The 14,619-nt window shown below is 41.4% G+C and overlaps 1 protein-coding gene across 1 annotated transcript in view; it reads right to left on the reverse strand.

The window, feature by feature from the left end:
- Positions 1-14,619, reverse strand: part of ari-2 (E3 ubiquitin-protein ligase ari-2) — a 232,217-nt gene that overhangs the window by 183,060 nt on the left and 34,538 nt on the right. Inside the window, exon 2 of the mRNA XM_071665846.1 lies at positions 8,036-8,267. Within this exon, the coding sequence (XP_071521947.1) occupies positions 8,036-8,267 (232 nt within the window). The remainder of the gene's footprint in view (positions 1-8,035; positions 8,268-14,619) is intronic.

The raw sequence follows: 14,619 nt of genomic DNA on the forward strand, positions 1-14,619 counted from the left end.
CACCCTCCCGCATGTTCAGGCCACGATCACACAAAATCTTTTTCACTCCATCTTTCCACCTCCAATTTGGTCTCCCACTTCTCCTCGTTCCCTCCACCTCCGACACATATATCCACTTGGTCAATCTTTCCTCACTCATTCTCTCCATGCGCCCAAACCATTTCAAAACACCCTCTTCTGCTCTCTCAACCACGCTCTCTTTATTTCCACACATCTCTCTTATCCTTACATTACTTACTCGATCAAACCACCTCACACCACACATTGTTCTCAAACATCTCATTTCCAGCACATCCACCCTCCTGCGCACAACTCTATCCATAGCCCACGCCTCGCAACCATACAACATTGTTGGAACCACTATTCCTTCAAACATACCCATTTTTGCTTTCCGAGATAATGTTCTCGACTTCCACACATTCTTCAAGGCTCCCAGGATTTTTGCCCCCTCCCCCACCCTATGATTCACTTCCGCTTCCATGGTTCCATCCGCTGCCACATCCACTCCCAGATATCTAAAACACTTTACTTCCTCCAGTTTTTCTCCATTCAAACTTACCTCCCAATTGACTTGACCCTCAACAATACTCTACCTAATAACCTTGCTCTTATTCACATTTACTCTTAACTTTCTTCTTTCACACACTTTACCAAACTCAGTCACCAGCTTCTGCAGTTTCTCACATGAATCAGCCACCAGCACTGTATCATCAGCGAACAACAACTGACTCACTTCCCAAGCTCTCTCATCCACAACAGACTGCATACTTGCCCCTCTTTCCAAAACTCTTGCATTCACCTCCCTAACAACCCCATCCATAAACAAATTAAACAACCATGGAGACATCACACACCCCTGGCGCAAACCTACATTCACTGAGAACCAATCACTTTCCTCTCTTCCTACACGTACACATGCCTTACATCCTCGATAAAAACTTTTCACTGCTTCTAACAACTTGCCTCCCACACCATATATTTTTAATACCTTCCACAGAGCATCTCTATCAACTCTATCATATGCCTTCTCCAGATCCATAAATGCTACATACAAATCCATTTGTTTTTCTAAGCATTTCTCACATACATTCTTCAAAGCAAACACCTGATCCACACATCCTCTACCACTTCTGTAACCACACTGCTCTTCCCCAATCTGATGCTCTGTACATGCCTTCACCCTCTCAATCAATACCCTTCCATATAATTTACCAGGAATACTCAACAAACTTATACCTCTGTAATTTGAGCACTCACTCTTATCCCCTTTGCCTTTCTACAATAGCACTATGCACGCATTCCGCCAATCCTCAGGCACCTCACCATGAGTCATACATATATTAAATAACCTTACCAACCAGTCAACAATACAGTCACCCCCTTTTTTAATAAATTCCACTGCAATACCATCCAAACCTGCTGCCTTGCCGGCTTCCATCTTCCACAAAGCTTTTACTACCTCTTCTCTGTTTACCAAATCATTTTCCCTAACCCTCTCACTTTGCACACCACCTCGACCAAAACACCCTATATCTGCCACTCTATCATCAAAAACATTCAACAAACCTTCAAAATACTCACTTCATCTTCTCACATCACCACTACTTGTTATCACCTCCCCATTTGCGCCCTTCACTGAAGTTCCCATTTGCTCCCTTGTCTTACGCACTTTATCTACCTCCTTCCAAAATAACTTTTTATTCTCCCTAAAATTTAATGATACTCTCTCACCCCAACTCTCATTTGCCCTCTTTTTCACCTCTTGCACCTTTCTCTTGACCTCCTGTCTCTTTCTTTTATACATCTCCCACTCAATTGCATTTTTTCCCAGCAAAAATCGTCCAAATGCCTCTCTCTTCTCTTTCACTAATAATCTTACTTCTTCATCCCACCACTCACTACCCTTTCTAATCAACCCACCTCCCACTCTTCTCATGACACAAGCATCTTTTGCGCAATCCATCACTGATTCCCTAAATACATCCCATTCCTCCCCCACTCACCTTACTTCCATTGTTCTCACCTTTTTCCATTCTGTACTCAGTCTCTCCTGGTAATTCCTCACACAAGTCTCCTTCCCAAGCTCACTTACTCTCACCACCCTCCTCACCCCAACATTCACTCTTCTTTTCTGAAAACCCATACAAATCTTCACTTTAGCCTCCACAAGATGATGATCAGACATCCCTCCAGTTGCACCTCTCAGCACATTATCATCCAAAAGTCTCTCTTTTGCGCGCCTGTCAATTAACATGTAATCCAATAATGCTCTCTGGCCATCTCTCCTACTTACATACATATACTTATGTATATCTTGCTTTTTAAACCAGGTATATGAAATATGAAAAGATGAAATAGAAAAGTCCTTGATTTACTGGGGCCTGAACATACAGGAGGATGAGAGGCGTGCATTGGAGTCAGCAAATAGGAGCAATTTATACAGAGGTTACATTCCATCAATGGCATGTGAGGCAGTCAAGGGAAACACATATTAGCCTGTAGGGCCTGAATGTGGATGCAAGCCCTGGTTTCACTGCATTATACAAGACAGAAAGAGTGAATGTAAACAAATGAGGCCATTCTTTGTCTATTCTTGACACTACACTCCTAGAGAAGGGATTGGTGAACAATCATGAACAAATTTAATAAAATTCATGCCATTTCCTTCAGTTCAAAGCATTAACCCTTTCAGTGTAAAACTGAATTTTTTTGTCCAACACCAGAGCTCAAAAAAGTGCAAAATAACTGTATTATGAAAAGTGAAAAAAAGGAAGACAATTCTTTTCCTTTCTTAAGAATAAGCCATTCCTAGTTTAAGAAATGAACATTATCTACCAAACTAGCTAATCCCATATGGGCAAGTTACATTCACTCAACATTTCCTTTTTTTTCCTTTCTTATATGCAAAGGAGCAAAAAAATTTAAATTTTTTTGTTCTTCTTCCTAACAATTGAGAATTGAACATTTGTAGCTTAGGAGAAACATTATACATCAGAATGGTCAATCGTAAGTAAAAGAAGCATGGGCACAGCAAGAGGAAGGCTGTGGACAATGTGATGGGTGTCAAAAACATGGTTAGTCCCTAGAAAACAGTCACTATCACCCACTATGGTCACTAGTGGGTTACTGAGGCCATAAGACAACTCATCCTTAGTTTGGATTACTATCTATGAACAATCAACACTGGGCAGCAACTTGTGGTGAGAAAATATGTGCCTTGACTGAGGACAATTGACTACGAGAGAACTGAAAGGATTAACAGTATGACAGACCTAGGTCTACTGACAATTATGTTAATTATTATAACAAAACTTTTCCTTCTGCAAGTATATTCATCATATGAAAATACACAATTCACTTTTTTTTTTTACATTCCTGAAGTATATTCATATGAAAATACACAATTCACTTCTTTTTACATTCTACAATTTTACAAAACATAAAGGTTAGGAAGGGGTAAGAGTGGGGTAATGGAGATTTTGAGCAATTAAGGCTTGAATGTGCAGGAGAGTGAAAGGCATGCATGGGATAGAGTGAAATGGAATGATGTGATATGTTGGGGTCAACGTGCAGTCAACAATCTGAGTCAGGGTATGTGATGCTTCTAAGGTAAACCATGAAAAGGTCTCTGGAGCCTGGTTGTGGATAGAGAGCTGTGGTTTTGGTGCATTACACATAAAAGATAGAGATAGGATGTGGCCTGTCTTCTGTTCTTGGCAATACCTCTCTAATGCAGGATATGGTGATCAAGTATGAAGAAAAAAAAATTACTGTCATATCCTTGTCTAAAAGATGAAATGAATGGTCAATGACCCTGGTAGCAGGATCAGGCTGTTACAGTGCAGTGCAGTATTGCATCATGCTACCTGAATCTATGGGCATTTTCATAATATGACTGTCTTTTCTTTTTTTTTTTATTTTGCTTTGTCGCTGTCTCCCGCGTTTGCGAGGAAGCGCAAGGAAACAGACGGAAGAAATGGCCCAACCCACCCCCATACACAATGTATATACATACATGTCCACACACGCAAATATACATACCTATACATCTCAATGTACACATATATATACACACACAGACACATACATATATACCCATGAACACAATTCACACTGTCTGCCTTTATTCATTCCCATCGCCACCTCGCCACACATGGAATACCATCCCCCTCCCCCCTCATGTGTGCGAGGTAGCACTAGGAAAGACAAAAAAGGCCCCATTCATTCACACTCAGTCTCTAGCTATCATGCAATAATGCCCGAAACCACAGCTCCCTTTCCACATCCAGGCCCCACACAGCTTTCCATGGTTCACCCCAGACGCTTCACATGCCCTGACTCAATCCACTGACAGCACGTCAACCCCGGTATACCACATCGATCCAATTCACTCTATTCCTTGCCCTCCTTTCACCCTCCTGCATGTTCAGGCCACGATCACACAAAATCTTTTTCACTCCATCTTTCCACCTCCAATTTGGTCTCCCACTTCTCGTTCCCTCCACCTCCGACACATATATCCTCTTGGTCAACCTTTCCTCACTCATTCTCTCCATGTGCCCAAACCATTTCAAAACACCCTCTTCTGCTCTCTCAACCACGCTCTTTTTATTTCCACACATCTCTCTTACCCTTACATTACTTACTCGATCAAACCACCTCACACCACACATTGTCCTCAAACATCTCATTTCCAGCACATCCACCCTCCTGCGCACAACTCTATCCATAGCCCATGCCTCGCAACCATACAACATTGTTGGAACCACTATTCCTTCAAACATACCCATTTTTGCTTTCCGAGATAATGTTCTCGACTTCCACACATTCTTCAAGGCTCCCAGGATTTTCGCCCCCTCCCCCACCCTATGATTCACTTCTGCTTCCATGGGTCCATCCACTGCCAGATCCACTCCCAGATATCTAAAACACTTTACTTCCTCCAGTTTTTCTCCATTCAAACTTACCTCCCAATTGACTTGACCCTCAACAATACTGTACCTAATAACCTTGCTCTTATTTACATTTACTCTTAACTTTCTTCTTTCACACACTTTACCAAACTCAGTCACCAGCTTCTGCAGTTTCTCACATGAATCAGCCATCAGCGCTGTATCATCACCGAACAACAACTGACTCACTTCCCAAGCTCTCTCATTCACAACAGACTTCATACTTGCCCCTCTTTCCAAAACTCTTGCATTCACCTCCCTAACAACCCCATCCCTAAACAAATTAAACAGCCATGGAGACATCACACACCCCTGCCGCAAACCTACATTCACTGAGAACCAATCACTTCCCTCTCTTCCTACACGTACACATGCCTTACATCCTCGATAAAAACTTTTCACTGCTTCTAACAACTTGCCTCCCACACCATATATTCTTAATACCTTCCACAGAGCATCTCTATCAACTGTATCATATGCCTTCTCCAGATCCATAAATGCTACATACAAATCCATTTGCTTTTCTAAGTATTTCTCACATACATTCTTCAAAGCAAACACCTGATCCATACATCCTCTACCACTTCTGAAACCACACTGTCTTTTCTTTATTGATCAATTATTCATTAATCAAACCTTCACTTTATTATTAAGAAAAATAAGAACTGTGTTCTTACCATTTCCTTAAAGAAAATTGTGTTCACGCCATCTCTCTCAACAAGCATTAGGTATTTAATCAATATGTTCTTGATAGGTGGTGTAATTACCCATTGTACTGTAAAGGGAGGGAGTCTCACACTTGTAGGGCAACAACTCTTGAACATTCTCCAATAACAAACAACTTCTTAAATTTATGTATCCTGTCTTCATTGACCATGTCTTTATTCATCTTATTCCATTAATCCACCAATCTTATACTGTTAGAGAACTTCTTTAAATCTTTTTTAAAAACATTTTTCCTTAATTTCATGTTATGTTCCCAGGTTGCTCTATCCTTACATCTTTCAAAGAACAGCTAACTTTAAATGTCATCAATTGGTTTGAAAAACTTAACAGTAAGTGATAACATCATCTCTCACTCATCTTTCTTTCAAGGTGGGCAAACTTAAAGCCTTTCCTTGTAACTCAGTTTTCTAAATTCTGGTATCACCTTTGCTGCCATCCTGTGGACCTTCTCGATGAGCTCTCTCTGCTTCTTTAAGTTGGGTGACCAAAACTATGAAGTATATTCTAGTTTTGGCCTTATGTAGGATATGAATAGCTTGGTAAACATTTCCTTATCCATACACTTAATTGCTACTCTAATATATGCCAGCAAAAGTTTGTCTCCTTAACAATCCTGCTAGTGTGGGACTCCAGTGAAGTTTGGGTCAATGTCGACTCCCAAGTCCATTTCTCACACGCAAAATTCTGAAGCTTACTTTCTGCTAGATAATAATCATACTAAAGCCTTCCCTCAATTTGATCCATCCTCATTATTTTATGTGAGCTCAGGTTGAATCTCATTAAACTGTGTGTGTGTGTGTGTGTGTGTGTGTGTGTGTGTGTGTGTGTGTGTGTGTGTGTGTGTGTGTGTGTGTCTGTGTGTGTGTCTGTGTCTGTGTGTCTATGTCTGTGTCTGTGTCTGTGTGTGTCTATCTGTGTGTGTCTGTGTCTGTCTGTCTGTGTGTCTGTCTGTCTGTGTGTCTGTCTGTCTGTGTGTCTGTTTGTCTGTGTGTGTGTGTGTCTGTCTGTGTCAGTCTGTTTGTCTGTATGTGTGTGTGTGTGTGTGTGTCTGTGTGTCTGTGTCCGTGTGTCTGTGTCTGTGTGTGCGTGTGTCTGTGTGTGCGTGTGTCTGTGTCTGTGTCTGTGTGTGTGGGTGTGTCTGTGTCTGTGTGTGTGTGTGTGTGTGTCTGTGTGTGTGTGAGAGAGATACATTCCTGAATTGCTCTGAACTCCTTACTCTGTGGGAAAGCAAAGATTCCATTAACCAGACACTCCCCTTTCCACAAGACAGAGTTATGGTTGCTACTTGTGCACCAAAACATCAAATAAGGTCAACAGGACAGAACCAAAGATAATGGAGGTTTGACCAGATGATATTCATCCACAGGCTGGCATTTTCCCCCAAAATAATACTATTTTGCACCACACTTCTATTGTCAATCTCCCTGTCTGAGGCCCCAAACACTTGAAGTCTTCAAAAGAACCAGAAAACACACAAAATACCAGAAAAATCTAATAAGAGAAACACCAACAGTAAATAGAGAGGCATTGAAAGTAAAAACAGCAACAACAATCACTTCATAGAAATTAGAAATACAAAAAAAATATGAATATCCTATAACTCTGACCAAAGCATACTTACAGTGCACACCACACTCTTTAGAATCTAAAAAAGTTAAAGAAAAAAAAAAGAAAACCAGATGGTTGGTAAAAGAGAATTCTGAGTCGCCAAGCACATAAGTCCTGTGGACTAAGTGGGTCAGCACCATCATCAATGAGGCAACTCCAACTGATCAAAGTTGGTTCTACAATGCACAAGCTGTCACTACCACAGTATGGTTGTTTGTAACGAGTAGGAAAAGCCAGTAATGCCCCACTAGTTAGGCTGGGTGTTGGAAGGTTTTAACTTTCTAAATATCCTACAGATATTTCTCACTGCTTGTGGGATAAAGTGGCTGAGGATATCTAACTTTTGTTAATCTCATTCTTTGCTACTTGCAGTCTCACCCTCTTAAGAAAAAAGAATGTTATTCTAACACAGACAAGAATAGCAAAAAACTCAGCTGGGTACAAAGTCTTACATAGGTAGTCAAAACATGGGCAACATGACTGAGTAATGTTATCAACAGCCAGATGCTACCCACTGTCTTAGATATACTGATACATTCAAAATATAATGGATCATTAACAATTACTAAATTACAGTGTGTCAACTTCATTCGATTAATTAGAAGTTCCTTTACAAAAAAATATGGAAGGCACTACAATGCCTTCTTAGTCACTACAGCATACGTTTAAAAAGATATGTATCTAACTTTAATATTACTCCCACGTTTATTGATGAACTAACCCTGAAGAACTCAAACTCTCTAACTCACCAAAACTGACTTTTGCAGGCGGTACAGATCACTCTTTTTGCTCGGCATTCTTTAGCTTGGACTACAATATTACAGTTGGGACCAGGGCAGAACCGTAACTGGGGATGGCTTCGCACATAGTCAGCAAAGGCATATTGCTGGTATTTTTCTTTCAGTCGTGGACGTTTTAGTAATGGGACTACAAAGTCTTCTGGGGCCAGCACCTGACAGTTATTGCCCATACATTCAATTCCTGGGGAAGTGCAATATTGTCAATCAGAGAAATAAGCCTAATGTAAACATGTTACAAGAGAATCTGAGCTGCATGAGCATGTTCGTCTGAAATGACACCTAATCTTATCTTAAAAATCTTGCTGAATGAACTAGAAACAAATTTCTGTTTATTTATTATATTATTCATCAAACTTTGTCGCTGTCTAAGCAAAATGAAACAGACGAAAGAATGACCCAAACCACCCACATACACAGGTGTATACATACATGCCCATACACACACATATACATACCTATACATTTCAATGTATACATACATATACATATATACACATATTCATATTTCCTGCCTCCATCCATTCCCATCACCTTCCGTCACACATGAAGCGGCACCAGCTCACCCGTGCATGCATGAGGTAGTGGTACGAAAAGACAACAAAGGCCACATTCGTTCACACTCGGTCTCTAGCTGTCATGTGTAATGCACCGAAACCACAGCTCCCTGTCCACATAGAGGCCCCACAAAACTTTCCATGGTTTACTAAAGATGCTTCACATGCCCTGGTTCAATCCATTGGCAGCATGTCGACCCCAGTATACCACATTGTTCCAATTCACTCTGTTCCTTGCACACCTTTCACCCTCCTGTATGTTCAGGCCCCGATCGCTCAAAATCTATTTCACTCCATCCTTCCACCTCCAATTTGGCCTCCCACTTCTCCTCATTCCCTCCACCTCTGACACATATATCCTCTTGGTCAATCTTCCCTCATCATTCTCTCCATGTGACCAAACCATTTCAAAACACCCTCTTCTGCTCTCAACCACACTCTTTTTATTACCACACATCTCTCTTACCCTTTCATTACTTACTCGATCAAACCACCTCACACCACATATTGTCCTCAAACATCTCATTTCCAACACATCCACCCTCCTGCGCACAACCCTATCTATAGCCCATGACTCGCAACCATGTAACATTGTAGGAGCCACTATTCCTTCAAACATACATATTTTTGCTCTCCGAGATAATGTTCTGGCTTTCCACACATTCTTCAACCCTTCCACACTTCAACACGCTGCCAAATCCACTCCCAGATATCTAAAACACTTCACTTCCTCCAGTTTTTCTCCATTCAAACTTACCTCCCAATTAACTTGTCCCTCAATCCTACCGAACCTAATAATCTTGCTCATATTTACATTTACTCTCAGCTTTCTTCTTTCACACACTTTACTAAACTCAGTCACCAGCTTCTGCAGCTTCTCACCCAAATCAGCCACTAGCACTATATCATCACCGAACAACAACTGACTCACTTCCCAAGCTCTCTCATTCACAACAGACTACATACTTGCCCCTCTCTCCAAAACTCTTGCATTCACCTCCCTAACAATCCCATCCATAAACAAATTAAATAACCATGGAGACATTACACACTCCTGCCACAAACCAACATTCACTGGGAACCAATCACTTTCCTCTCTTCCTACTCGTACACATGCTTTACATCCTCGATAAAACTTTTCACTGCTTCCAGCAACTTACCTCCCACACCATATACTCTTAATACCTTCCACAAAGCATCTCTATCAACTCTATCGTATGCCTTCTCCAGATCCATAAATACTAAATACATATCCATTTGTTTTTTAAGTATTTCTCACAAACATACTTCAAAGCAAACACCTGATCCATACATCCTCTATTACTTCTGAAACCACACTGCTCTTCCCCAATCTGATGCTCTGTACATGCCTTCACCCTCTCAATCAATACCCTCCAATACAATTTCCCAGGAATACTCAACAAACTTATACCTCTGTAACTTGAACACTCACCTTTATCCCCTTTGCCTTTGTAGAATGGCGCTATGCATGCATTCCACCAATCCTCAAGCACCTCACCATGAACGATAAATACACTGAATATCCTCACCAACCAGTCAACAACACAGTCACCCCTATTTTAATAAATTCCACTGCAATGCCATCCAAACCCGCCACCTTGCCAGCTTTCATCTTCCGCAAAGTTTCCACTACCTCTTGTTTGTTTACCAAATCATTCTCCCTGACCCTATCAATTGCACACCTCCTTGACCAAAACACCCTATATCTGCCACTCTATCATCAAACACATTCAATAAACCTTCAAAATACTCACACCATCTCCTCACTTCACCACTAATTGTTATCACCTCCCCATTAGCCCCCTTCACCAAAGTTCCCATTTGTTCTCTTGTCTTACGCACTCTATCTACCCCCTTCCAAAACACCTTATTTTCCCTAAAACTTAATGATAATCTCACCCTGACTCTCATTTTGCCCTCTTTTTCACCTCTTCCACCTTTCTCTTGACCTACTGTGTCTTTCTTTTATACATCTCCCAGTCATTTGCATTTTTTCCCCGCAAAAATTGTCCAAATGCCTCTCTCTTCTCTTTTACTAACGATCTTACTTCTTCATCCCACCACTCACTACCCTTTCTAATCTGCCTACCTCCCACCTTTCTCATGTCACAGTCATCTTTTGCACAAGCCATCATTGCTTCCCTAAACATATCCCATTCCTCCTCCACTCCCCTTATGTCATTTACTCTCAACTTTTTCCATTCTGCACTCAATCTCACCTGGTACTTCCTCACATAAGTCTCCTTCCCAAGCTCACTTACTCTCACCACTCTCTTCACCCCAACATTCTCTCTTCTTTTATGAAAACCCATACAAATCTTCACCTTAGCCTCCACAAAATAATGATCAGACATCCCTCCAGTTGCACCTCTCAGCACATTAACATCCAAAAGTCTCTCTTTCACGCACCTATCAATCAACACATAATCCAATAACACTCTCTGGCCATCTCTCCTACTTACATACGTATACTTATGTATATCTCTCTTTTTAAACCAGGTATTCCCAATCATCAGTCCTTTTTTAGCACACAAATCTACAAGCTCTTCACCATTTCCATTTACAACACTGAACACCCCATGTGCACCAATTATTCCCTCAACTGCTGCATTACTCACCTTTGCATTCAAATCACCCATCACTAAAACCCGGTCTCGTGCATCAAAGCTGCTCCCAAAACACTTGCCTCTCATGATCTTTCTTCTCATGACCAGGTGCATAGGCACCAATAATCATCCATCTCTCTCCATCCACTTTCACTATCACATACTCCCACAACTCCTGCTTCAGGAGTAGTGCTACTCCTTCCCTTGCTCTTGTCCTCTCACTAACCCCTGACTTTACTCCCAAGACATTCCCAAACCACTCTTCCCCTTTACCCTTGAGCTTCGTTTCCCTCAGAGCCAAAACATCCAAGTTCCTTTCCTCAAACATACTACCTATCTCTCCTTTCTTCTCATCTTGGTTACATCCACACACATTCAGATACCCCAATCTGAGCCTTCCAGGAGGATGAGCACTCCCCGCATGACTCCTTCTTCTGTTTCCCCTTCTAGAAAGTTAGAATACAAGGAGGGGAGGGTTTCTAGCCCCCTCGCTCCCATCCCCTTTTATGACACTCAGGGAATTGCGTGGGAAGTATTCTTTCTCCCCTATCGCCAGGGACAGGGGAGAATATCTTTTTGTATTTCAAATATACCCTGAGACAGAAATACTTAGCTAAATATTTCTTTTTCAAACATTGTTTTTTCTGTCTTTGTGAGATATCATGAGGAACAAACCAACATTGTCCCAACTTGCACACATCCAATTCTATGATGTCATGTATAATGCACCAAACCCAAAACGCTCCCATCAACAGCTAAGCCCCATACCAATCCATGGTTTCTCATCACCACTTAATCTTCCCTGGATCAGCTCACTAATAACATGTCACCCTACATACAACACACCATAAAATCAAAATTCTTTCTCCCTCCTGAATGTTCAGGCCTCCATACCCTAAAGCCCCTTTCACTCCATCCTTAGATCTCTTTCACAGCCTTCCCCTCCCGCATGCTCCTCAGACACACAATCTCTTATTTCATTTTTATTCACTCATTCTTTCCGTATGCCTGAACCCTTTCAGTACACCCTGGTTGGCCTTCTAAATCAAACTGTTTGTAACCTAATCTGTCACCAAAAATGACATTCCCTACATGATTAATCCATCTCTTACCAAATATCATCCTCTTGTATTTAATTTTTAATACAATCACCTTTCTCTCCTTTGCATTTAAGGTTCAAGACACATCCATTCAACCCTCTCAGGACTATTGTATCTTCAAACATACCCATCTCTGTCCTTACAGTAAGATACTGACCACTCCCTTCCACATGCTTTTAAATGCACTCAAGAACTTAGGCCTTTCTTTTATGATTCACTTCAGGCCCCACAGTTCCATCCTCAGCCACAGCCACTCCCAGATATATAACAAGACTCTCCACTTCCCTAGGTCCTCCCTATTCAAATTTACACTTAAAATATCCTATCATCCACCCCACCTGCTGCATCACCTCATAACCTTACTTTTGTCCAAATCAACTTTATTTTGCACACTCTCCAAAAGTATGACCACCACCTTCTGGAGCTTCTCTCAGGAAGTCTGCCACCAGAGCCAAGCTATCTGCAGACAATAAATGATTTACCTCCCAAGCCCCCACCCTCTCCCAGCACAATGAAGAACCTTCCCTTGCATCTACCTCCCTCAACACCCTCTCTACAAACAGATATAGGGGACATAGTGAGATTGCACATACTTGATGCAGACCCAACTTAACTGAGAACCAATTAACTTTCTCCCTTCATAACTAAAAATGTGCCTTACTTTCCCAATAAAAACTCCCAATACATTTTGTAACATCTTCCCATGATATATATTTGCATCTCTGTTTAATCTATTACATTCTTTTTCCAGATCCATTAATGCAACATACAAATCCCTCTCCAAGTTATTTACATACAATTCTCTAGAGAAAACACCAGGTACACTCCCCCTTCCTCTCTTTAAGCCACATGGCTCCTCATTCAGAAATCTCGTGCATGTTACCATCTTCTCAACAATGCTCTCTCTTACAATCTACCATGTAATCTTACTAACACTCTGAAGTTTGAACATTACTTCCAAAACGTATTTCATTAATTCCTATGAGGAAGTCCATTTCATATGTGATGAAAAGGGAAAAGGGGGCATTACCAGACTTTGCCTGCTTGTAGTTACACCACAAATGAAAAGTCACTTTAACCAAGGCTGTATCATCAGAATACAATCTTGCTGTAGGACTTCTCACCCAAGAAAAGTCCACTCTTTCCATGCTATGAACTGCAGTGCAGTCTTAAAGCTGCAGGAATCCCTGGAGAAGGGGTCTTTAGGGTCTTAACAAGAGAAATACAGGAAAGGGGGAGACTAAAGAGATGGAAGGATGGGGAGAAGGAGGCTTTTGAGCATTAGGGCCTGAAAATTTAAGAGGATGAGAGGTGGGTGTGGGATAAAATGAGTTGGTAAATTCAATGCACAAGGAGGACATGCCACAAATAGGTATGAAACACCCAAGGTAAACCATGGTATAGTTTGTAAGGCTTATCTGGTAGGCTCCGTTTTCAGCACATTACACATAACAGCTGCAGAGTGGATGGGTGTTCCTGATGTTACTTCATGAAAGCAAGAGCTTTAATTGTGTCTGATTTTTCTTTACACACAACTGCTTCTTTATCCCTGGGGATAGGGGAGAAAGAATACTTCCCACGTATTCCCTGCATGTTGTAGAAGGCGACTAAAAGGGGAGGGAGAGGGGGGGTTGGAAATACTCCCCTCTCATTTTCAATTTTCCAAAAGAGAGAACAGAGAAAGGGGTCTAGTGAGGATATTCCCTTAAAGGTTCAGTCCTCTGTTCTAAATGCTACCTTGCTAATGCAGGAAATAGTATGAAAAAAACCTGCCTCTTCAGCCCTTTGAGAGCCAGCATTAGGAATAGATAAAAGACAGCCTCATCTGTATAAATTCACACTCAAATTCTTACATACAATGCCCCCACAACCAGAGCCTACTATCCACAACCAAGCCCTACACACTGCTTCATGGTAGAGGTTTACCTTGCCCACTTCACATATCCTGGTTTGGTCCATTAACAGCTCATTACCCCTATATAGCACATCAACCAATTCATTCAATCTCATGAACACCTCTCACTCTCTTGAATGTTTGAGACCCAGTATCCCAAAGCCACTTTCACTCCATTCTTCCAACCCCTTCTTGGTATTTCCCTCCTCTTGCTCCTTCTGCTTCTGACACGTAGATCCTCTTAATCAGTTTGTCTTCACTTATTTATACTCTTCATACCCTGAACCACTTAAGCACATCCTGGTCATCTTTTTCAATCAGCCTGCACCTATTACCACCCCAGTCTGTTATTCCTTAC

This window comes from Panulirus ornatus, chromosome 10 (genome assembly GCF_036320965.1).
Source record: "Panulirus ornatus isolate Po-2019 chromosome 10, ASM3632096v1, whole genome shotgun sequence".
NCBI classification, from domain to species: domain Eukaryota; kingdom Metazoa; phylum Arthropoda; class Malacostraca; order Decapoda; family Palinuridae; genus Panulirus; species Panulirus ornatus.